The sequence below is a fragment of the Dipodomys merriami genome, unplaced genomic scaffold (assembly GCF_024711535.1).
Source record: "Dipodomys merriami isolate MVZ:Mamm:240054 unplaced genomic scaffold, mDipMer1.0.p SCAF_692, whole genome shotgun sequence".
Lineage (NCBI taxonomy): Eukaryota > Metazoa > Chordata > Mammalia > Rodentia > Heteromyidae > Dipodomys > Dipodomys merriami.
The window spans coordinates 409,394-433,379 of record NW_027206282.1 but is presented as its reverse complement, the minus strand read 5'-3'; the positions used below and the strand labels follow the sequence as shown (position 1 = coordinate 433,379).

The following is a 23,986-nucleotide window of genomic DNA, read 5'->3' as shown; positions in this document are numbered from 1 at the left end:
TTTTTGAAAATATAGTCTAAGTTATCAACTTAAAAATTTTAAGACTAACATCATTGTAAAAATGATACTGAAACTGCCAAGTTCCACATTGGTTTATGTGAAAGTTTGTGGGCTGGGAGCCAGAAGGTGTCCTGGCCCTGTGTGCTCCTATGCACTGTCAGGCCTGGTGCTCAGGCCAGTGGGGCGGGAGCATAGTGCTGTGGGTGCCCGTCATGCTCACTGTGGCTGCTGTGGTCTGTGCCTAGTGGAATGCTGTGCTTCTCGTTACTAATACTTAGTTGTTTTCCCTCCCTGTGGGATGTGGCATTGGGTTATATCCTAGCTCTTAATACAGATTCAGCTGCTGGGCTCCTGATACGCAGCATTCATCTCGTCACCCAAAGACTCAATTCCCAGTGGCGGCAAGACATGAGCATATCATTGGCAGCTCTAGAGCTCCTCTCTGGTCTGGCAAAGGTGAGGAGGATAGTCATTTATTTTAACACAGCAGCTTTGAGTTTGGCTCTTTTTTTCTGTATTTATTGACCCCTTGGTTGAGAGTATTACAATGTTGGCCATAGTCACATATTTTATATCCAAAGTACGAAATTGAGCCTCCGTGTGAAGCTTTAGTGAAATGAACTATACTTTTTAAAAATAGATTGAGTCTGAATATTGTAACTGTTAAATTACAGAAATATTTATTTGCACATAGCAATATGACACCTAGAGGCTTTTTAAGGAGTTGTTATGCTAAAGTGTGCTAATCGGGAATATCTTTGACTACTATCTTCCATTATTAGATATAAGCGAAAATTGTGTGTTTATATTTCTTTTATAGCTATTTCAGTTCTTAGAGTTAGGTAGCCATTTGTGTTTCTCTTAAGTATTTTTTGTGTATGTGTGCCAGTCCTGAGGCTTGAACTCGGTCTGCGAGCTGTCCCTGAGCTTTTCTTTTTTTTTTTTTTTTTGGGTCCAGTCGTGGGGCCTGAACTCTGGGCCTGGGCGCTGTCCTTCAGCTCTTCAGCTCAAGGCTAGCACTCTACCACTTGAGGCACAGCGCCACTTCCAGCTTTTTTCTTTCTTCTTATGTGGTGCTGAGGAATTGAACCCAGGGCCTCAAGCATGCAAGGCAAGCACTCTACCGCTGAGCCACCTTCCCAGCCCCGATGTCCCTGAGCTTTTTTACTAAAGGCTGGTGCTCTACCACTTGAGTCATAGTTCCACTCTTCGCTTCTTTGATGGATAAGTAGAGTCTCAGGGACTTTCTGTATGGGCTGACTTCAAACCAAACTCTGAGTAGCTAGAATTACAGGCATGAGGTACCAGTACCAGGCTAGGATTTTTCATTGTCTTTTTTTTAAAAAACAGAACCAACTTCATTATGGTAGATGTCGTGTTCAAAACATGCTTTAAATTATCTTTTAAGTAGTTGTACAAAGAAGTTTCAATTCACCCTGTCCTCTTATGAGTACAGTGCATTTTGATGAGTCTCACCCCTTCATTCTTTTTTTAGGTGAAATTTTTGTAAGAGAGAGAGAAAGAGAGAGAGAGAGAGAGAGAGAGAGAGAGAGAGAGAGAGAGAGAGAGAGAGAGAGAGAGAGAGAGAGAGAGAGAGAGAGAGAGAGAGAGTGTGTGTGTGTGTGTGTGTGTGTGTGTGTGTGTGTGTGTGTGTGTGTGTGTGTGTGTGTGTGTGTGTGTGTGTGTGTGTGTGTGTGTGTGTGTGTGTGTGTGTGTGTGTGTGTGTGTGTGTGTGTGTGTGTGTGTGTACGTACCAGACCAGGGCTTGAAGGTATCACTTGTACTCTTGTTTTGATTTTTTCACTCATGTTGGTACTCTACCACTTGAGCCAGCCAAAATTTATCACCAGCCAAAAATTAATAAATTTAAAGTAAACGGTTCAGTGCCTTTTACTACATTCACAGTGTTGCAAAACCATCTCTCATAGTTCAAATGTGTTTTTGTTTTTGTTTTTTTTATCATCCCAAAGAAAGCCCTGAACCCATGGAGTAACAGTTGCTTTTGCTTCCCCTTCCCAGCTCTGGACAGCTATCAGTCCTCATTTTACCTCTATGGGTCTATCTCTTTTGAATATTTCATCTGGATACATCTGTTCTGGACCTTTTCTGCCTTGCTTTTTCATTTGTTGTGTTTCACTGCTAGTATACATTTTGTCAGGATTTTATTCCCTTTTAGGCTGAATAACACTGTGTTGAGTATGTGTATTATAGTTTGTATATCTGCTTGTTAGCTGATGGATGTTTTTGTGTCTGTGTGTGTATGTCAGTCCTGGGCTTGAACTCAGGGCCTCCTTGCTGTCCCTGAGCTTCTTTGCTCAAGGCTCTACTGTTTGGGCCATAGCTCCACTTCCAGCTGTTTTGGTGGGGGAGTAGTTAATTGGAGATAAGAGACTCAGGGATTTTATTGCCAAGGCTGCCTTTGACCTGTGATCCTCAGTTCTCAGCCTCCTGAGTAGTTAGGCTTACAGACAGGAGCCACCAGTTCCTGGCAGCCATCCTCTTTATAGCATCATCAGTAGTGCTGCTATAAACATATATTTGTTGCTGGTTTTAATTGTTTGGGGTATCAAGGAATGAAATTGTTGGGTCCATGGTAATTCTGTCTAACTTTTTTTTGGGGGGGGCGGGGGGTCTGGTCGACTGCCAAGTTGTTTTCTACAACTACTAAATCATTTTACTCTGGGTTCCAGTTTTTCAGTTTCTCCACATACTCACCAACATCTAAGGCTTTTTTTTTTGGGTGCTGTGGCAGTCTTGGTTCTTGACAGGGCCTAGATGCTGTCCCTGATCTGCACTCTATCACATGAGCCACAGCTCCACTTTCAGCTTTTTATTACTTAATCAGAGACAAAAGTCTCATGGACTTGGCCAATCTGGGTTGGCTTCGAACTTTGATCCTCAGATCTCAACCTCCTGAATAGCTAGGATTATAGGTGTGAGTCACCAGCTCCTAAGTTTTTTTTAAATCAGTATGGGAAGGGAAGGATTATCTTGCATATATGTTTTGAGGACTACATTGTGAGCAGAAGGTGGTACTGTCTAGGATGATAAAGTTCGACTTTGTTTTGAGATATAGAAGCAAGCAATCAGATGCTGTCATATCACCCACAAGAGTAAAAATAGGCAAGAATATCTAGTATATTGTCAGTACCATTAGATCTTACCTAAACAATCCTGGGATGGGCATATATTATAAGGGGCATTTGCTGATACAAAAAGTAAGAACATGTAGGAAGAACTATATTGTCCAAGAACTAGATACTGTATACTTTAGTATACTTTTTTTGGACCACACTGAGGCCATGGCTGGTGCTGATCATGTCTGGCACTCTATAACTTTTTTTTTTTTTTTTTTTTTTTGGGTCCAGTCATGGGGCCTCAGCTCAAGGCTAGCACTCTACCACTTGAGCCACAGCGCCACTTCCGGCTTTTTTGTTTTTGCTTATGTGATGCTGAGGAATCGAACCCAGGGCCTCAGGCATGCAAGGCAAGCACTTTACCACTGAGCCACCTTCCCAGCCCATAGCTAGGATTATAGTCATGAGCCATCTGCACCTGGCTTAGTTCACTCTTCATAGTTTGTAATTAGCCTTAGTTGTACCACTGCTCTGGATCCACTAATGAGCTATAATTATAATGAATTATGTATTGCATGGCTTATCTACTATAAAGCTACAATAATCAAAACAGCCTGAGACTGGTGGTGTAGTTCAGTGGTAAAGTACCTGCCATGTAAGCGTAAGTCACGAGTTCAAACCTCAGTATTAGCAAACAACAACAACAATCAGGTGTTAGACAGATGAATGAGTAAAAAAAGATATGCTGTGATAGGGTGCTGGTGGCTGCTGCTTATAATTGTAGTTACTTAGGAGGCTAAGATTTGAGAATAGCAGTTCAGAACCAGCCAGGGCTGACAAGTTGGCTTTTACTTCCATTTAAAATAAAAATTTAAAAATTAACCAGGCCTGGTGGCTCACCTGTAATCCTAGCTACTTAGGAGCCTGAGATCTGAGTATCACAGTTCAAAGCTAGCTTGTACAGGAATGTCCATGAGACTCTCATCTCCAGTTAACCACCAGAAAACCAGAAGTGACACCGGCTCAAGTGGTAAAGCATTTACCCTGAGCTGAAGAGCTCAGGGACAGCACCCAGACCCAGAGTTCAAGCCCCATGGCTGACCAAAAAATTTTTTTTAATTAAAATGAGGAACATATAATACATATTTCATGGAATAGTACACAGTCATAAAACAAAAAATGAAAATGTCATTTGCCAGAAAATAGATGGAATTGGAATATATCATTGAGCAAGATAAGCCAAGCTCAAAAATCCTTGTGACTTTGGGTTATATAAGATTTCTTTGGTATTACATTATAGATGAACAAATAGATAATTGGACTTTAAAAGTTTTTTTCTAAAAATATTCAAAATAACAAAAAAGAAAATAATCATTTTATTGTATTTGGATTCCAGATTCCATAAAGAATGCTCAACACTCAGTAATAGTCTTTCTTTCCATTGCCTGGTGTTTGACAGCAGTATAGCAGTGCAAAGAAATTGGTCAGTTGTAACATCTTCAAAGTTGAATTGAATGAGTTCTTCACTTGCTAAAGATGGCCCTAGTGGAGTTGAGGTGTGAGTTATGCCAACAAAAGCAGAATCATTATATTAGTCTCCAGGATATGCAGAACATTCCTCAGAAGGACAAATGGATCTGTGATCAATCAGTGCAATTCGGAAAATATTTGGCTTCCCTGAAAGCAGGTAGAGGTTTTGGTGCCATTTCTCAGGTGGAATCTCTGTATTTAACAAACTCAGGAGTACAGAGTACTCTAAGTTGTCAAGAAGAGTGAGTTAAGAGCAATGAGATCATGGTGTCTAGAATCTGCTATGGACAGTGGACTGAATCCAAGAAATTGTGGATGGTCCAGTGGTGCACAATGTGGATTCTATTAACTTTTATGTTGGTACCATCATGCACTGTGTGCTTCTGAGACAGGCAGCAAAATGAAGAAGGTATGCTGAGCTGAGTCCAAATGGTAAGACTGGCATTAAGAAGCTCCTGCCTGATAAGTGAGTGTCATGGATCAAAAAACTGAGATACTATCTACCACATCCATATCTGGACAGAAGATTAGGAAGCCACCACTGCCTAGTAGAATCTCCTTGGTAGCTGGATCTGAAGTCTGGAAGTTGCTTCTTAAACACCTGTGATCATTAAAAAGAGAAAAGCACAAGGAAAAATCCATAAATGCTAAAACAACCTTGTTAAAAAATAGAGAAAGTTTTTTTTTTTTTTTTTTGGTCGGTCATGGGGCTTGAACTCTGGGCTTGGGCACTGTCCCTGTGCTTTTCAGCTCAAGGCAAGTGCTCTACTGCTTTAGCCACAGAATCACTTCTGGTTTTTTTAGTGGTTTATTGGTAGTATCTAGTGGTAGTATCCACCTGTAATCCTAGTAGTTTGGAGACTTAAGGCCAGACTGAGTTTTACATAGCAAGACCTTCTTTCACAAAAATAAACAGTAACAAGAAAAAAAACTGTGTATGACTATATGCAGAAGTTTTATTAGTAATATCTAGAAACTGTTAACAACCCAGATAACTATTAATATGGTTCTCAATAGACAATTTTGTATATGTTCATATAAAATATAAAATAAAAAATAAAAAGGGATAATAGATACATGCAAAAATGTAGATAAGTCTGAATATAACTATGCTCTGTAGAAGGAAGAGGGCAAGATGAAGAAAACATATTTTGTACAGTTTTGTCTCTATCATTTGAGTAACTTCACTTCTGACTTTTTTGGTGCTTAATTAGAGATTAGAGTCTTACAGACTTTCTTGCCCAGCTGGCTTTGAACTGTGATCCTCAGATCTCAGCCTTCTTAGTAGCTAGGATTATAGGCGCGAGCCACTGGTGCCCAGCCCGATGGGCACTTTAAATATGTGCAGTGAGTATGCCACCAAGCAGCCACCAAGTACTTTGTGCAGAATGGTGTACTACTGCCAGCTGTCTTCCAATCTCAGCACTGATGAGTAGGTTTGATGATATAAGAAACTAGGCCAAAATAAAATACTTCTTTAGGACTTGAAAAATGCCACTGTTTTAGTAGAGAATGAAATACTCTGTTCCTGTATATAAATAATCAAAAAGCACGGCCTTGCAGTATATCACATTCTCAAATATGCCTAGCTTCAGAGAAAATGTTTCCAAGTTGGTACAGTGATTGTTGGGTAATTCTTTCTGTTCCCCAAATGACCATGCTTAGGTGAAGGTGATGGTCGACTCAGGGGACCGAAAACGGGCCATCAGTTCTGTGTGCAGCTACATTGTATACCAGTGCAGTCGGCCAGCCCCTTTACACTCCCGGGACCTGCACTCCATGATAGTGGCGGCTTTTCAGTGTCTGTGTGTCTGGCTGACTGAGCACCCTGATATGCTTGATGAAAAGGTAAGTTTTTTTTTTGTTGTTGTTCTACCTGCAGAGCTAGAGCCCAGCTTGTCTATAAATAAAGATTCTAGGTAAAAATTTTACTCCCCACACATTTTTTCTGGTGGGCACAGGTATCTAGTCAATTTTCACTGCCTTCTACCTTATAGGGAAGCAGGCATTATAAAGAGTCCATAATGAACCAGATTTCTATGGCTCGCACCTGTAATCCTAGCTATTCAGGAGGCAAAGATTAAGAAGATCACAGTTTGGGAAAGAAGTTTGTGAGACCCTATTTCAACCAATAGGTTGGTACATTGGTATGTGCCTGTCATCCTAGCCACAGTAGGAAGCATGTATAGGAAGACTGCAGAAAGCAAGACACTATTCTCAAAAATAACTAGAGCAAGCCTGGTCCCCGTGGCTTACACTTGCAATCCTAGCTACTCAGAAGGCTGAGATCTGAGGATTGTGGTTCAAAGCCAGCCTGGGCAGGAAAGTCTATGAGACTCTTACCTCTAGTTAACCACCAAAAAACTGGAAGTGGTGTTATACCTCAAAGTGGTAAAGTGCTAGCCTTGAGCAAAAAAAGCTCAGAGACAGCAACCAGGCTCTGAGTTCAAGCCCCACGACCAAATTTAAAAAAAAAAAAATAACCAGAACATATAAAGGCAGGGTGTGGGGGGGGGGGGGAAGAGAATGAAATAATAAGATACCAGAGCAAAAAGGGCTGCAGGCATAGCTTAAGTGATAGAGCATCTGTCTAGCAAAAGCCAGTCCTGAGTTCAGTACCACCAAAAAATAAAATAAAATAAAATAAAGCATACATAGTGAATGTGAAAGAAGAGATGTTAGGCTCATGAATATTCTAAACATTATTAATAAAATCTTAGTCATATTCATTATAGCTTCTGAACTTAGGATACTAGAAATTATTGAAAAATGTCAATCATTTGATGAGCTTTTCTTTGGTATATTAGATACTCTAGTCTTTTATTCATGTGAACTCAAGGCCTCAACACTGAGCCTTGATTCAATCTAAAATGTCTTTAATCATCCCATGTTTAGCTAAATTAATGTTGTATCTTTCACTTGGATTTGCATTTTTTTTTTTTTTTTTGGGGTCCGGTCATGGGGCCTGAACTCTGGGCCTGGGCGCTGTCCCTCAGCTCTTCAGCTCAAGGCTAGCGCTCTACCACTTGAGCCACAGCGCCACTTCCGGCTTTTTGTCTTTTTGCTTATGTGGTGCTGAGGAATAGAACCCAGGGCCTCAGGCATGCAAGGCAAGCGCTCTACCACTGAGCCACCTTCCCAGCCCCCCCCCCCCCCCCCCCCCGCATGATTTTTTAATCCATAGTAGTTTATAAGAATTGGGACTGGGAAGATGGCTCAGTGGTAGAGTCCTTGCCTTGTATATATAAGGCCCTGGGTTAGATTTCTCAGCACCACATAAGCAGAAAAAGCCGGAAGTGGTGCTGTGGCTCAAGTGGTAGAGTGGTAGCCTTGAGCTGAAGAGCTGAGGGACAGTGCCTAGTCCCAGAGTTCAGTCCCCATGACCAACCAAAAAAAAAAAAGAATTGGGACTGATGGAATGGAATTTAATGTAGCTTTACTTAGTCTCTTTCTCTCTCACTCTCTCATTCTCGCTCTGAACATGCAAATTTAGTTCATTATAGAGAAATTTGGAAGGGGATTTAAATTTATTATATTTCTATGGTATTAGTATATATATATAATAAAGAAAATTAGAAGTTAAAACTCCATTACCAAAATATAACCTCTAATACTGTATTAGCATTTTGATGGATTCTTTGTCTGCTCATGAAAAGATGTATTACTAAAATTTATCTACCCTTCCTGCTTTTAGGACTGCCTTAAGGAAGTACTAGAGATTGTGGAACTGGGTATCTCAGGAAGTAAGTCCAGGAACAGCGAGCAAGAGGTCAAGTACAAAGGAGATAAGGAGCCAAACCCTGCTTCAATGAGGGTAAAGGATGCTGCTGAAGCAACCCTCACATGGTATGAAAGTGATTGTGTTAGCAGTAACCCCATCAGTTCATTTCTTTACAGATGGTTTGATATTAAGTGACTTAGCCCCTTTAGTTGATACTTTGTCTCCAGAAATTAAATGGAAAGGAAATACTTTTGTGCCAGTTTGTTTGTTTGTTTGTTTGTTTGTTTGTTTTTTATACCCAGATAAATCAGTAGCTTGGGTTTCTGTACTAGTTGATATTAATTCAAGGCAAATTATGTTCGAGTTAGAAAGGATCTTGGAGAGATTTACTCTGTCCCTTCACTTTGATGCCTGAATTCCAGAGATGAAATGTGTCTGTCTGTGGTCTCCCCATCAAATCTGCCTCTTCTACAGCATTTGTATTGCATCTTATAAGTCTATTCAGCTAATATTTATAAACTTCCTGTTTAGAACTTGTAATAGGCTGGGGGTGGTGGTTTACTCAGAAGGCTAAGATAAGAAAGATTGCTATTTGAGGCCAGTCCTGGCAAAAAAGTTCTTGAGACGCTATCTCAATAGAAGAAGCTGGACATGGCAGTTCATGGCTGTCATCTCAGCCACAGCAGGAAGTATTAAATGGGAGGATTGAGATCCAGGCATAGACCAGGGCAAAAAGTAAACCGGTTTCAAAATAACTAGTACAAAAAAGAGCTGATGGTGTGGTTCAGCAGTGGAGTACCTGCCTAGCAAACACAAGACTGAATTCAAGTATCATCACTTACCCTTCCCATCTGTCACCCAAAAAAGAACTGGAATAGGATCACACAGATGAGTCAGAACCAGTCACTCCACCAATACTATCTTGCTCAGTAGGAAAGATTAAAAATATAAACACAAACTGCTATATGAGTAGGCTGAAATAAGTTCTCCAAGGGAAAAGGAACAAAATGCTAAAGAGTTAGAAAGAGGAAATATTTCTAGATAAGAGGAAAATCACAGTGGACATCATCCCTAGGGAAATCAGCTTAGCTGAAGGGAAAAGCAGACCTGCTACCTGAGATTCTTCATGCTCTCCTCATTTTTTGCCTGACTTCCCTGTTTTCAGTCTTCTTATTTTCCTATTCACCTTGTATTCTGTGACCAAACTCTTCCTTCTGAAGCACAATTTTTATTCTGCTGCTTGAGTGTTATTCTGCCTTATTGTTTGAATTTAACCTGAATTTCAAGAAGCCTGTCAGATCTCTTCCACTTTTCCCTAGTGCCCTCTGCCATAGTCCAGTTAGCTTGTGGTGAACTGGACATGCTTGTTCCTGCTTATGTTTTTCCCCTGAATTACAAAGCTTCTTTCCTTTTCCTTTGATCACACCCTCTTACTTTTCAGTACTAACCTCAAATCTAGCTACCTCCATGCCACTCTTGGGTATTCTGCTTCTATGAATAGGACGCCTTTTGACACAGTACACTCATTTCTGATCCTACCACACAGCATAGTTGTGTACTATCATGATCATGTCTGGTTTATTTGATACATGCTTGCCTCCTCAAGATGGGAGGAGGTTTCTGAGGAGGGACCCATTTCTGTGATAACCCTCCCAGTGTTGAACACCTAATACACACTTGCAGAGTAAAGATTAGCTGTTTGGGCTGAGTGCTAGTTGCTCGTGCCTATAATTCTAGCTACTCAGAAGTCTGAGATCTGAGGATTGTGGTTCAAAGCCAGCCTGGGCAGGGAAGTCCATGAGACTCTTATCTCCAATAAACTACTCAGAAAAAGCTGGAAGTTCTGTGGCTCCAGAGGTAGCTCGCTAGCCTTGAGCACAGATAAGCTCAGGAACAAAGCCCAAGACCTGAGTTCCATTTCCAGGACTGGCCGAAAGCCAGCCCGGGCAGTCTGTGAAACTCTTCTCTCCAATAAACCACCAGAAAACCAGAAGTGGTGCTGTAGCTCAAATGGTAGAACACTAGCCTTGAGCTGAAGAGCTGAGGGACAGCACTCAGGCCCAGAACAAAGAAAAAACAAAAAGATTAACTGGGTTTTCATAGTCGTCGTTTTTAATCTCCTTTGGGGTACTAACTCAAATTCAGAATTAGGACTCTTAGAAGTCATTTAAGTTGCTCACACCTGTAATCCTAGCTACTCAGGAGACTGAGATCTGAGGATCATGGTTCAAAGCCAGCCCAGGCAGAAAAGCCAGTGAGACTCTTTATCTCGAACAAACTTCTCAGAAAATGGAAAGTGGCACTGTGGCTCAAGTAGTAAAGCTCTAGCCTTGAGCTGAAGAGCTGAATGATAGTGCCCAGGCCCAGAGTTCAAGTCCCACGATTGACAAATTTTTTAAAAAGTCATTTAAATTGCCCCTTTGTGGGCTAGGAAGGTTGCTTAGTGGTAGAGTGCTTCCCTCACATGCACGAGGCCCTGGGTTCGATTCCTCAGCACCACATAAACAAAAAGCCAGAAGTGGCGCTGTGCTCAAGTGGTAGAGCATTAGCCCTGAGCAAAAGCAGCTCAGGGAGCTCAGGGACAGTGCTCAGGCCCTGAGTTCAAGCCCCACGACCGGCCAAAAAAAAAAAAAATGCCCCTTTGCTTAAATCAGCTTAATTACCAAGTTATTTAGCATCTAATTAGAGATTAGACTTTAAATGTCCATTTCATTTTAATTATTAAAAGCTTTTGTTTTATATTGAACTAAAGTCTCTCACTTTAACTTTGACCAACTGGTTCTTATTTAGACTTTTGAGAGTAATACCCCTTTAGTCCAGGTAGTAGCAGTATCCAAAGACAGAGTTTGTATTCTTTCTGATTTAACTCTGGTACCTTCACATATTTTCATATTATAAGGACTGAATGAATACCTTTGTTATCATGGTGCTCAGCTGGTACAGGTTTGATTGTGTATCTCTTATAGTAGATTTCAGAGTACAGTACTTTAGATGGCTTTTAAATTTATGTGTGTGTATATACATACATATATACACATATATATGTGTATATATACATACATACATTCATTCTGCGCCTGGCAGGATGATATATTTATTTATTTATTTATTTATTTATTTATTTATTTTTGTTTGGTCGGTCCTGAGGCTTGAACTCTGGGCTTGGGCACTGTCCCTGTGCTCTTCAGCTCAAGGCGAGCACTCTACCTCTTGAGCCACAGTGCCACTTCCGGTTTTCTAGTGGTTTAATGGAGAGAAGAATCTCACGGACTTTCCTGCCTGGGCTGGTTTTGAACCATGATCCTCAGATCTCAGTCTCCTGAGTAGCTAGGATTACAGGTGTGAGCCACTGGGGCGCTCAGCAGGATGATGTATTTTTATTATCAGCAGGATGATGTATTTTTATTAGGTGTATTGGGGACTGCATAGGGCTGGTGATTTACATTTAGTCAACTAAAATTTAGAGTCTTGCCGGTAGACCACGCCTGTAATCCTATTGCCTCAGGAGGCTGAGATCTGAGGATCACAGTTCAAAGCCAGCCCAGGCAGGAAAGTCCATGAGACTCTCATCTCCAATAAACCACTCAGAAAACTGGAAGTGGCACTGTGGCTCAAATGGTAGAGCGCTCACCTTGAGCTGAAGAGTTGAGGGACAGCACCGAAGCCCAGAGTTGAAGCCCCACTACTGACGCAAAAAAAAATTTTTTTTTAGGGTCTTCAGTATGTGTCCTATCATTTGTCATTCTCATCCTGTCATTTCTTGGTAGTGTTTAAATATATGCACAGATCTGTACATTTCTTTTTGTCAGTCATGGGGCTCAAAGCTAAGGCCTGGGTGCTCAAGGCTAGCATTCCACCATTTTGAGTTTTCTGGTGGTTAATTGAAGATGAGTCTTAGGGACTTTCCTCCCCGGGCTGGCTTTAAACTGTGATCCTCAGATCTCATCCTCTTGAATAACTAAGATTACAGGTGTGAGATACTAGTACCCAGCTGTACCTTTTTTTTTTTTAATTGTTTTTGTCAGTCAGGGGGCTTGAACTCAGGGACTCAGGGCTGTCCCTGAGCTTTTTCACTCAAGGCTAGCATTGTATCACTTTGGTCTGTGGTTTTTGTTGTTGTTGTTGTTGTTGATCATGGGGCTTGAACTCTGGGCCTGGGAGCTGTCCCTCAGCTCTTCAGCTCAAGGCTAGCGCTCTACCACTTGAGCCACAGCACCACTTCTGGCTTTTTCTGCTTATGTGGTGCTGAGGAATGGAACCCAGGGCCTCATGCATGCGAGGCAAGCACTCTACTGCTTAGCCACCTTCCCAGCCCCGCATTGTATCACTTTGAACCACTGCTCCACTTCCAGTTTTCTAGTGGTTAATTGGAGATAAGAGTCTCATAGAGTTTCCTGTCTGGGCTGGCTTTGAACCGTGATCCTCACATCTCAGCCTCCTGAGTAGCTAGGATTATAGGCATGAGCCACCACCAGTGCCTGGGTTGAACATATCATTATTTAAGATTTGTCTCATTATTTTTAGTCTTAAAATCCTAGCTTTCTCTGATATATTCCTCTCTGATGCCCAACTTCTGATCAACTGGATTTAATAAGCCTGTCCTGTGTATTCTAATTAAAGATTGACTAAAATATCAAACACAGGTAGACTCACAGCCTGTCTAATTAAAGATGTTGATTAAAATATCAAACACAAGTGGTCTCACAGCCTATCAGCAGAAAATTTCCTTCAGTTTCACAGGGATTTTTTAATCTGATCTACAAGTTTGTTGTGACACACTGTCAAAAAGATATCTTGATTTCAGGGATACTTACCTGCTTTTCCAAGCTAGTGACAAGAGAAAATAGGGATAGGCTGGTATGATTTCATCTTAGTGACGTATTCCCTATTTAGCAATCTGTTTGATAACATGTCTTAAATGTAACCATCTCTGTCCTATTTTAAAAAATCAAAGTCATATTATTTAATTACTTACTGGTTATTTCTCCTCTTTGCTTTCTACAAATCATTAGGGACCTGAACTCATCATCAAGTTATGTTGATTCTAGAAATTCTTTGATAGGCCTTTAGGAGGGGTGAAAATGGAAAGAAAATATTTGTTGAACTGTTTTGACTTCCATATTAGGGATGTTTGGGTTCAAGCCTTAGAATGAGAGAGGAAGACATCTATCCAAACTGAAGGTTGAGTCATGAAAGTAGAGTCACAGAATATTAATGTTCTAGATCAAAGGTCAGGCGATATTAAAACCTTAAAGTAAAATTTTTCTCTTGTAATTACAAAATATTTTCTCTCTGAGCTTCAGTTTCTTATTATAAGTGAGTATAATAATGATAGCTGTTTTAGAGGGCTGTTAAGAAAGTACAAGAAATGACGTGCATTAAGTGCTTCATGAATGTATGCACAAATCTGTCTATGTAACAATTCCTGAATGTTAAGGCTTTTGCAGTTGAATTCCAGTTTGTAAAGCATTTTCTGTTACAGATTTTTATTTAATGATTATAATAGGTCTGTGAGATTTAACTATTAGATGCTTCAGGTTCTTTATTTGCAAGAAGGCAGCAGGGGCAGGTTTCTGGTCTTTAGTGTGCGTGCGCGTGTGCATGCGTGTGCGTGCGTGTGTATGTGTGTGTGTGTGTGTGTGTGTGTGTGTGTGTGTGTGTGTGTGTGTGTGTGTTGTACTTTTCATTTGAGCCACTCCCTACCCCAGTCCTTGGGCATTTCATTTGAATTTCAGATAGGCTCTTGTGTTAACTTTGCCTAAGTTGTCTCACACCATGATCATTGTCTCTCTGCCTCTAGAGTAGGTGTGTTTCACCTTAGCCAGCTGTTTTCTGGCCTGTTAGCAATCACTTTGTTCTTCTTAGCTTTAGTTTTGTCTTCTGAAAAGTGAGGGGGTGTGGCTGATTAGGATCCTTTTCTAGGCCTAGAATACTTTAACTAGCATGATCTTGAAGCTGGGACACAGCAGATTATTTGGGGGGGGGGTCCAGTCATAGGGCCTCAACTCTGGGCCTGGGCGCTGTCCCTCAGCTCTTCAGCTCAAGGCTCTACCACTTGAGCCATAGTGCCCCTTCTGGTTTTCTGGTGGTTTATTGGAAATAAGAGTCTCATGGACTTTCCTGCCCAAGCTGGCTTTTTACGGGATCCTACTCAGCCTCCTGAGTATCTAGGATTACAGATGTGAGCCACCAGTGCCTGGCTACAAAGTAGATTTTTTTTTTTTTAAATGGGCTTATATCGGAGCCGGTGCTGGTGGCTCACGCCTGTAATCCTAGCTACTCAGGAGGCTGAGATCTGAGGATCGCGGTTCAAAGCCAGCCCGGGCAGGAGAGACCGTGAGACTCCTATCTCCAATAAAACCACCAGAAAACCGGAAGTGGCGCTGTAGGTCAAGTGGTAGAGCGCTCGCCTTGAGCTGAAGAGCTAAGGGACAACGCCCAGGCCCAGAGTTCAAGCCCCACGACTGACAAAAACAAAACAAACAAACAAAAAAAAAAAGGGCTTATATCACTTATAATGGGGGGAGAGTGTTCTTTATTATAGCTTCACACATATCCCATCATTTAAATGTATCTTTAGAAACTTCATGATTTGGAAGTATAGGTAGCAAACTGAAGTTTGCTTGCAAGTTTATTAGAAAGTGCTCTTATATCCTAGTAGAGGAAGGGAGAAGGCAGAGCTGGACAAAGAGAAAAACTGAACTGTGATACAGCTGCTTATTTCATGTTCTCTCAGTCTGGGGCCAGGGGCTGGGACTTTACAACCTACATAAGTCAGTCATTGGGTGAGAGCTTTGTACCTAAGTGTGGTGTTTCTCCTTGGCTGAGGGAAGTCTTTGAGAGAGTATGTTGACATCTGCAGCCACCATCTCTGTGCTTCTGGAGGGCTAGGTCACACAACATGCTGTGGCCTTTAGAAGAAATAAATATGATCTGCAAAGGGGAAACATGGCTATGCTCAAGAAAAATGAAGGGAAACATGGGTATATGAATACATGAGGTAAACTTAAGATTTTATTTTGGGAATTAACTGTTTTTTTATTCTATTCTCCATAGTATTATGCAGTTGCTTGGCGCATTTCCTTCACCCAGTGGTCCTGCTTCTCCTTGTAGTCTGGTGAATGAAACTACTCTGATCAAATACTCCAGGCTGCCAACCATAAACAAGCATAGTTTCCGGTACTTTGTATTGGACAATAGTGTCATCCTAGCAATGCTGGAGCAGCCTCTTGGAAATGAGCAGAGTAAGTTGGACCACTTTGCGCCTTCTTTACTGCTATATCAGTATGTGTTCATCGGTGTTGGCAAGGAAAGAGAGGCTGATTTTTATGTGATTACACATTTGTCAGTGGTTCTTTGAGCTGTGAGATAATAGCACCTGAGAAACAGAAGACCAGAAGATAGAATGTACATATGAAGTAGAATCACTTAAAGGCCCTTTATGTATATCTGAAATATTAGAAAAGTACTGTGTAGTTTTATAAGCAGTTTAACATAGTGGTTGTTAGTGTGTATGAAAACCATTGTCCCTCTTTCTCCCCTTGTGAACTTTGGATGCTGTCCCTGGCTCCCTTGCCTCTCACCCCTCATTGTTCTATTTCAGTATTGCCACCCACAACACCTAGAAATGTGAGAGTCATCTTTGTTTGCACTTCCTGTTACTTCCTTTTATAAGTTTCCAAGTTTCTACTTCCCCAGTGACTCTTGAATCTTTCCTCTGTGTTCCTTTCAGTACCTCCACCTCAGGACCTTAGTACTTCTTACGTACATTATTGCAGTTCTTTCTACCTCATCTGACACACTTCCTCTCCTCTGCCTCATCAGTTCAAAACTTGGTCACCCTTACTTCTGCTCTACTTGCTGCACTGTAGTGTCCCTTCTTAGATATAGACCTGACCTACTAGAAACCCTTCACAAATTTACCATTGACAGAATGTTTTCCTCCCACTCCTTCCCCCATTTTTAAACCCTCTTGAGGTATAGTTACCACTATAAACCAAATGATGCCAAGCAAGTTTTTTCCTGATAGCAGTTGACATTAACTAGTATGCCAAGATAGCATGATTTCAGAGAGGCTTATTGCAGGCAAGGTAAAGGAAAATGAAGGGTACAGAATCTATGAGTATAAAAGGACCCAGGGAATCATCTGGTTTAGTTTCCTCATTTACAGGTAGAGAAACTCAGAGAGGGTAGGTGACCTGATCAGGTAGCTTGAGACGTACTTGATGTGGATAGGACTTAAGATTTGTTGTCCCACCATGATAGAATTTTCTCAGTGGGGGAGATACTATCTTACCTTTGCAAAGATAGAGTCTAGAATGTTGAAAAGGTTTTGCTGAATGTGAGTACAATCTTATAAGCCATAAAATGAAAGTAAAACATTGCTTGCCCTGTAGTTTGAGATACAGACTGCTATCATGTGAGATTAAGTGTCTTTAATATGAAATGAAATGGGGCCATTTATCGTTGCTCACCTCCAGGACTGCTGGTCCCAAGCCTTTTCTCTAGGCTCTCTTCTTCTTTGCTTCAGACTTAGGGCTTGTCTGGTGTTCTCTCCGCTGTGCCCATTTTTTGTGCTTCAGCTAGCCTCTTAAGATCGAATCATTTGCCAGAGTATGCAAAATCCCAGTTCAGTGTTCCCTTCTGCTTCCTGGCACATTTCTAGGTGTTTTAGTATTACTCCACTCTTATTCCACTTGATTGCATAATAAGTCCAACAATAATACAAAAACTTGCATTTGAAACATTAAGGACATTTTATTTGTTATAATAATTATTAACAGAAGAAATGATAGGAAAGCACAACAAATTTGACTCTCACACTTGAGACAAAAGAATAAAAAGGATCTGGATCTCCATGGAAGCTCGTCCTGAATTCTTACACAAACACCAGAACTTCCGTTGGAAGGAAATGGTGCCTTCTTAAAGTCGTGGCAAGTGTAACATCAGCACTTGGAGAAAAGCCAGTCCACCTTCTTACATTTCATTTGTTCCCAACATTGTAAGGTTAAGAATGTTTTCCAGAATAGCATTTCCCAAAAGTAAATGTGAAGCACTGCAGGTATGTGAGATGATGATAGTTGGCAAGCAACAGTATTTTACTTATTTTTAAAAATGCCTAATTTGCATACCTAATTTCATGGCTTCCCATTGATGGTAGTTCACAATGTCCTTTCGAAATGAATTTAATTATAATAAAGAGTGGTTGGTTCAAAGTAAGATAATAGAACTTATAGTACTTGATAAGGCAGAAACCACAAAGAGGGCATAGAGGATCAAAGCTTGGGAAACACAATGGAGTGTTGACAGCAGTTATATTTTAAATGGTTATTGTCTGAAATAAAAACCTTTACACAAACGTTTTGTTCCAGATGATTTTTTCCCTTCTGTCACTGTGCTGGTTCGGGGAATGTCTGGAAGACTTGCTTGGGCACAACAGCTTTGCCTTTTACCCAGAGGAGCAAAAGCAAATCAGAAGGTATCCTCCAGAAGTTACAGGGAAGTGACAAGTGTGTGGACAAGGGCACATGCATACATACCATAAAGGTTAAATCACTTTCCACCTAAGACCACAGATAATATTTCTTATCCCTAGCCAGATACTCCATCATGAGGGTCCATAAGAATCACCTTAGGAACCAGACGTCCACATCTACTGAAGTAATTCTATAGTCATCTTTAAAGCAGGACTCTTTTCCAAAAGCTTTCAGGGGACTGACTATTCACCCATTGTCTCACATTTTTCTATCCAATTTTAAATATAATTAAAGTCAGATATATGCTGATTGTGATGGCACATACCTATAATCCTAGCATACCTTGAGACAAGAGTTGGAGGCCAGGTCTGGGAAGGTGGCTCAGTGGTAGAAAGTTTGCCTTGCATGCATGAGGCCCTGGGTTTGATTCCTCAGCACCACATAAGCAGAAAAGGCCGGAAGTGGTGCTGTGGCTCAAGTAGTAGAATGCTAGCCTTTAGCTGAAGAGCTGAGGGTCAGTGCCCAGGCCCAGATTCAGGCCCCATGACCAAAAACAACAACAAAAAAGAGTTGAAGGCCTGAGCTTGGAATGTGGCTTGAATCACATGCATGAAGCCCTGGGTTCGATTTCTCAGTACCACATACACAGAAAAAGCTAGAAGTGGCTCTGTGGCTCAAGTGGTAGAATGCTAGCCTTGAGCAAAAGAAGCTCAGGAATTGTAGGCCAGCTTCTCTGTGAGCTACAGAGTAAATTTCAAGGCAATAAAGTGAGATCCTGTAAAAAAAAAAAACAAAATGAACACTATCAATAATAGACATCCAACATGTATGGAAACATTTAGCCAGACCTTTTGTGTATTTAGTGAATAGGATATAGTTTCACATTGTTCTACATGCTGTATAAGTTGCTATATAGTTTTTAATATGCTATATAATTTAATTTAGTCTTTTATCTTGTGACAGTCTTAATTATGTGAAGATTACTTGCTTCTTGTAGAAAATTGGAAGATTGAGGGGCTGGGAAGGTGGCTCAGTGGTAGAGCGCTTGCCTTGCATGCTCGAGGCCCTGGGTTCGATTCCTCAGCACAACATAAGCAAAAAGAAAAAAGCCAGAAGTGGTGCTGTGGCTCAAGTGGTAGAGCGCTAGCCTTGAGCTGAAGAGCTGAGGGACAGCGCCCAGGCCCAGAGTTCAGGCCCCATGACCAGACCCCCCCCCCCAAAAAAAAAAAAAAAAAAAAGAAAATTGGAAGATTGAGACATTAAATTTTTGTTGTTGTTGGTGGTGGTGGTGGTCGTGGGTCTTGAACTCTGGGCCTGGGTGCTGTCCCTGAGCTCTCCAGCTAGAGGTGAGCGCTCTTCCACTTGAGCTACAGCACCACTTCCAGTATTCTGGTGGGTAACTGGAGATAAGAGTCTCATGGACTTTACTGCCCAGGCTGCCTTTGAACCTTGATCCTCAGATCTCAGCCTCCTGAATAGCTAGGATTACAGGCATGAATAGTGTCACCCCCTCCCTCATTTTCTCCCAGTTTTTCCCCTCTTGACTGGACCCTTTTTTAAAATTACTTTTAAAGTTTCTTCTGCCAGTACTGGGACTTTAACTTATGACCTTAAGCTCTTTTTTTTTTTTTTTTTTGGCTTATCTGGACCTAAGAACTGTCCCTCCACTCTTCAGCTCAAGGCTAGTGCTCTACCACTTGAGCCACAGCACCACTTCCGGCTTTTTCTACTTATGTGGTGCTGAGGAATGAACCCAGGGGCTCATGTATGCAACACAAGCACTTTGCCACTGAGCTACCTACCTTCCCAACCCCAACCTTGAGCTCTTGCATGGCTTTTTCTCTCATGACTGAGAGCTCTAGTACTTGAGCCACACCTCAGGTTCTGGCCTTTTGTTGGTTAATTGAGGGTAAGAGTCTTGTAGTTTTGTCTGCTTGGGCTAGCTCTGAACCTTAATCCTCAGATTTCAGCTTCTTGAGTAGCTAGCATCATAGGTATAAGCCACCAGTGCCCAGCACCATATACATATTGAATCAGGGCTTTGGAGCCATGAAGACCCAGATTTGACACCCATTCTCGCTTAATCTAAGAATTTTTTTTTTTCTTTTTTGGGTCCAGTCATGGGGCCTGAACTCTGGGCCTGGGCTCTGTCCTTCAGCTCTTCAGCTCTTCAGCTCAACGCTAGCATTCTACCACTTTGAGCCATAGTGCCACTTCCAGCTTTTTGCTTTTTGCTTATGTGGTGCTGAGGAATCGAACCTAGGGCCTCATGCATGCAAGGCAAGTGTTCTACCACTGAGCCACCTTCCCAGCCCCAGTCCCTGAGCTTTTGTGCTCATGGCTCTGCTACTTGAGTCACAGCTTCATTTCCAGCTCGAGTTTCCTGCCTGTTCTGGCTTCAAACCATAATCCTTAGATTTCACTCTCCTGAATAGCTAGGATTACAGGCATTAACTTACATGCTTATGTATATGGCTATGAATTATCTTTTATTATTGTTTTTGTTTTTGTGTACTGATACAAAGGCTTGTACTCTCACTTCACTTTTCTGCACAAGACTGGAATTCTACCACTTGAGCCATATTTCAGCTCTTTGTTGGTTAATTGGAGATGAGTGTCTTTGATTAGTCTGCCTGGGCTAACTTCAAAACCGGATCCTTAATACTTAGCCTTCCTAATAGTTAGGATTATAGGCGTAAGCCTCTGATTCTTGGCAAAAAAAAAAAAAGTATACATTAGTTATACCAGGGCAGACTCACTTTTGACACTTCCACACAAGCATACAATATACCCTGTATACTTCCAGTAATCTCCCTCATGCCCTCCTTACCTTCCCTCCCCATGTTTTTTTTTTAGTATACATTAGTTACCCAGGGAAATTTCATTGTGACATTTTTAATCCTGTATACGATATATTCTTACTTTATCACTCAAGACTTTTCTCCCTTTTTAGGACAATTTCAACAGGTTTCATTGTTCTGTCTTCATGATGTATACAGGGTACATGTACACATGTATGCATGATGTGTACAAGGTACATCAATCATGTTTATCCTCATTTGTCTTCATTTTCTTCTGTATCTACCCTGCACAGTCTCTTACTGTCATTCTTTTTTTGTTTATATTAATTATGCCAAGGGGATTCACCATGGTATTTCACACATGCAAATATTAAACTGAAATCAGAATAACCCCCTCCATTGTTCTCTCTTCCCTCATCCTTCAGCTTTCAGTGGGATTCCTTATGAAATCTGTTTTTTTTAATAATTTTTTTTTTGTCATATGGGGGTTGAACAAAGGGGGCCAACCTTTCATAAGTCAGGTTATGGGTACATTTCTTTTTCCTTACAGAACCTTAATATATACAGTGTACTTAGATATAATTCACCCTCCATTATTCTCTTACCTATCCCCCATCCCTCTTTTCCCTAAACAGTTGTATAGTTGCAGCCGTGTATTCTCTGTGTGTGTGCATTTTTGAGACCTAGTTTCACTGTATAGCCCAGCCTTTAATGAGTCCTCAAACTCAGTGTGTAGGCCAGCCTTGCCTTGAACTCTCTGTAAAGCGCAATCTGGCCTCAAACTCACTGTGTGCCTAAGACTGGCCTTGAACTCATAGACTTCCTGCCTCAGCCTCCAAAATGCTGAGCTTTTCTAGCTTCTACCTAGTGAGTTCTAATTGAACTCATTTTCTAGAGATGCCCAGGGTACTTGAACTTGTACTTTTTTTGGTATGGAATGAGTTGAGAGAGCTTGGGAAAAAGGCACTTTGAGCTTTGTGGCACTGAGGATCAAACTCAGGACCTTTCACATGCTGGACAAGAAAGTTGAATATTAAAGCTCTGAAATGTCTCATCTGTTGGCATAGCACTGAATGTGTGTACTTTAGACCTGGAGCAGTAGAGGTCCACAAACCATATAGCAGTCACAAAATCTGTAAGTTGATGAACATTTTTAGAAAAATAAAATGGAGTGTACAGCCATACAAATTTCCTACCCTTACTACTAGCTATTACATTAGCATTTGCAGATTCTTACTGAGTTCTGTTACTTGTAAGTCTAGGGAAACACAGCATCAAAGCAGACCAGTCTAGGGGCTGGGAAGTTGGCTCAGTGGTAAAGTGCTTGCCTTGCATGCATGAGGCCCTAGGTTTGATTCCTCAGCACCACTTAAGCAGAAAAAAGCCGGAAGTGGCACTATGGCTCAAGTGGTAGAGCACTAGCCTTGAGCTGAAGAGCTGAGGGACAGAGCCCAGGCCCAGAGTTCAGGCCCCATAACCAAAAAAAAAATAAATAAATGAAAAACAGACGAGTCTAATAATGTGTCATTACAGATGAGTATTAGATCATATATATTAACATAATTTTAATTGGTATTATTTCAACAGCTTTTTGTTCCTGAGCCTCGCCCAATTCCTAAAAATGATGTTGGATTTAAATACTCTGTGAAACATCGGCCATTTCCTGAAGAGGTAGACAAGATTCCTTTTGTGAAGGCAGATCTCAGCATTCCAGATTTGCATGAGATTGTCACTGAAGAAGTAAGATAAATTAGTTTCTGTTAAATGGATGCATGTAAATATTCTTAAATGATGTCTGTGTTTAAAGCATTGACTTCAGTGTTATGTGCAGTAACTCATAAGATAAAGAGGGTTCCAAGTAGCAGGAGGGGAGGAGGTAGGTAAAAAGAGAATCCGATCAACATAGTATGCCTCATCTATGGATGATGAAAAACTCTTTATGCAATTAGTGTATGCTAATAAATAATTTTTTAAAATTATGCTTATAACTGGGTGCTGCTGCTGTACCTGTAATCCTAGCTACTCATGAGACTGATATCTGAGGATCACAGTTCAAAGCCAGCCTGGGCAGGAAAGTCCATGAGACTGTTATGTCCAAAACAGCTGGAAGTAGAAATACAGCTTGAGGTAGAGTACTAGCCTTAAGCAACAAAGCTCAAGGACAGCACCCAGGCCCTGAGTTCAAGCCCCAGGACCAGCTCCCCCCCAAAAACAAACAAACAAACAAAACAAGAATTTATCAAAAGGGAATAAGGGGCCTCAAAAATAGTCAAGGAATTCATGTGGATGCTGTAGGGTGAAGATGTGGCAGTGGTCTGGCTGTTGGGAGGGAGAAGAGCTCTGCCTTTTTTCCTGCCTATCTGAAGGAGAGCAGAGGCAGAATGATGTCCTTTATAGCCAGATGATGAAGGAGCAATTGATGAGGTTCGGGAATTTTTCAGTATGGTTTTAACCTTAAAACATGTTTGCTTAATTATATGAATGAATCATATATTGAAGTGAAACACAATGTTGAAAATTATCTTCTTTGTTGCTTTATTTTTGTTTTAAAATTAAAAGTAACTCTAGTAATTTTTAAATAGTTTCTCCAAATGTAATGCTTCATTCATTTCAGTTAGAAGAGAAACATGAGAAATTGAGAAGTGGCATGGCCCAGCAGATAGCTTATGAAATACACCTTGAACAACAAAGTGAGGGGGAATTGCAGAAGAGAACTTTCCCTGACCCTGTTACAGATTGCAAGCCCCCACCTCCTGCCCAGGAATTCCAAACAGCCCGTCTTTTCCTCTCACACTTTGGATTTTTGTCCTTAGAGGCATTGAAGGTAATTCTTGTGAACTTTTATGAGTAAATATATTCATAATCATAATATATTCGTAAGTTTAAATTCAGCTAATTTTTTTTTTTGGGGGGGGTCCAGTCGTGGGGCCTGAACTCTGGGCCTGGGCGCTGTCCCTCAGCTCTTCAGCTCAAGGCTAGCACTCTACCACTTGAGCCACAGTGCCACTTCCAACTTTTTCTTTTTGCTTATGTTGTGCTGAGGAATCGAACCCAGGGCCTCATGCATGCAAGGCAAGCGCTCTACCACTGAGCCACCTTCCCAGCCCCAGCTAATATTTTTCTTAGACAGAAAATTAAAAAAAAATTATATAAGCTATAAGAATTCTTTGCTGCTGTAGATTGTGTGATCTCCAGGACAGTGACTCCATGAACTCATTCAGAGTTCTGTCTGAGGCATTGTCTGAATTTTCTTGGCTAATGTATGACCAACTTATATGCATAATGAAATCTACAGATAACTAGAAAAGGAATGTTAAACATTTTTCTCTACTAAACTTTCTTACTGAAAGTTAACTCAGCTCTTTAATATTGTTTTCAAGA

The 23,986-nt window shown here is 41.0% G+C and overlaps 1 protein-coding gene across 5 annotated transcripts in view; it reads left to right on the top strand.

The window, feature by feature from the left end:
* Positions 1-23,986, top strand: part of LOC138816364 (ral GTPase-activating protein subunit beta) — a 92,397-nt gene that overhangs the window by 53,366 nt on the left and 15,045 nt on the right. For 3 of the 5 annotated variants that reach the window (XM_070006085.1, XM_070006083.1, XM_070006087.1), the window contains 7 exons: positions 323-456; positions 6,273-6,455; positions 8,302-8,453; positions 15,385-15,572; positions 17,700-17,806; positions 22,193-22,345; positions 23,220-23,429. In XM_070006085.1, coding sequence (XP_069862186.1) covers positions 323-456; positions 6,273-6,455; positions 8,302-8,453; positions 15,385-15,572; positions 17,700-17,806; positions 22,193-22,345; positions 23,220-23,429 — 1,127 coding nt within the window. The remainder of the gene's footprint in view (positions 1-322; positions 457-6,272; positions 6,456-8,301; positions 8,454-15,384; positions 15,573-17,699; positions 17,807-22,192; positions 22,346-23,219; positions 23,430-23,986) is intronic. The other 2 variants (XM_070006086.1, XM_070006084.1) reach the window with 1 other exon arrangement.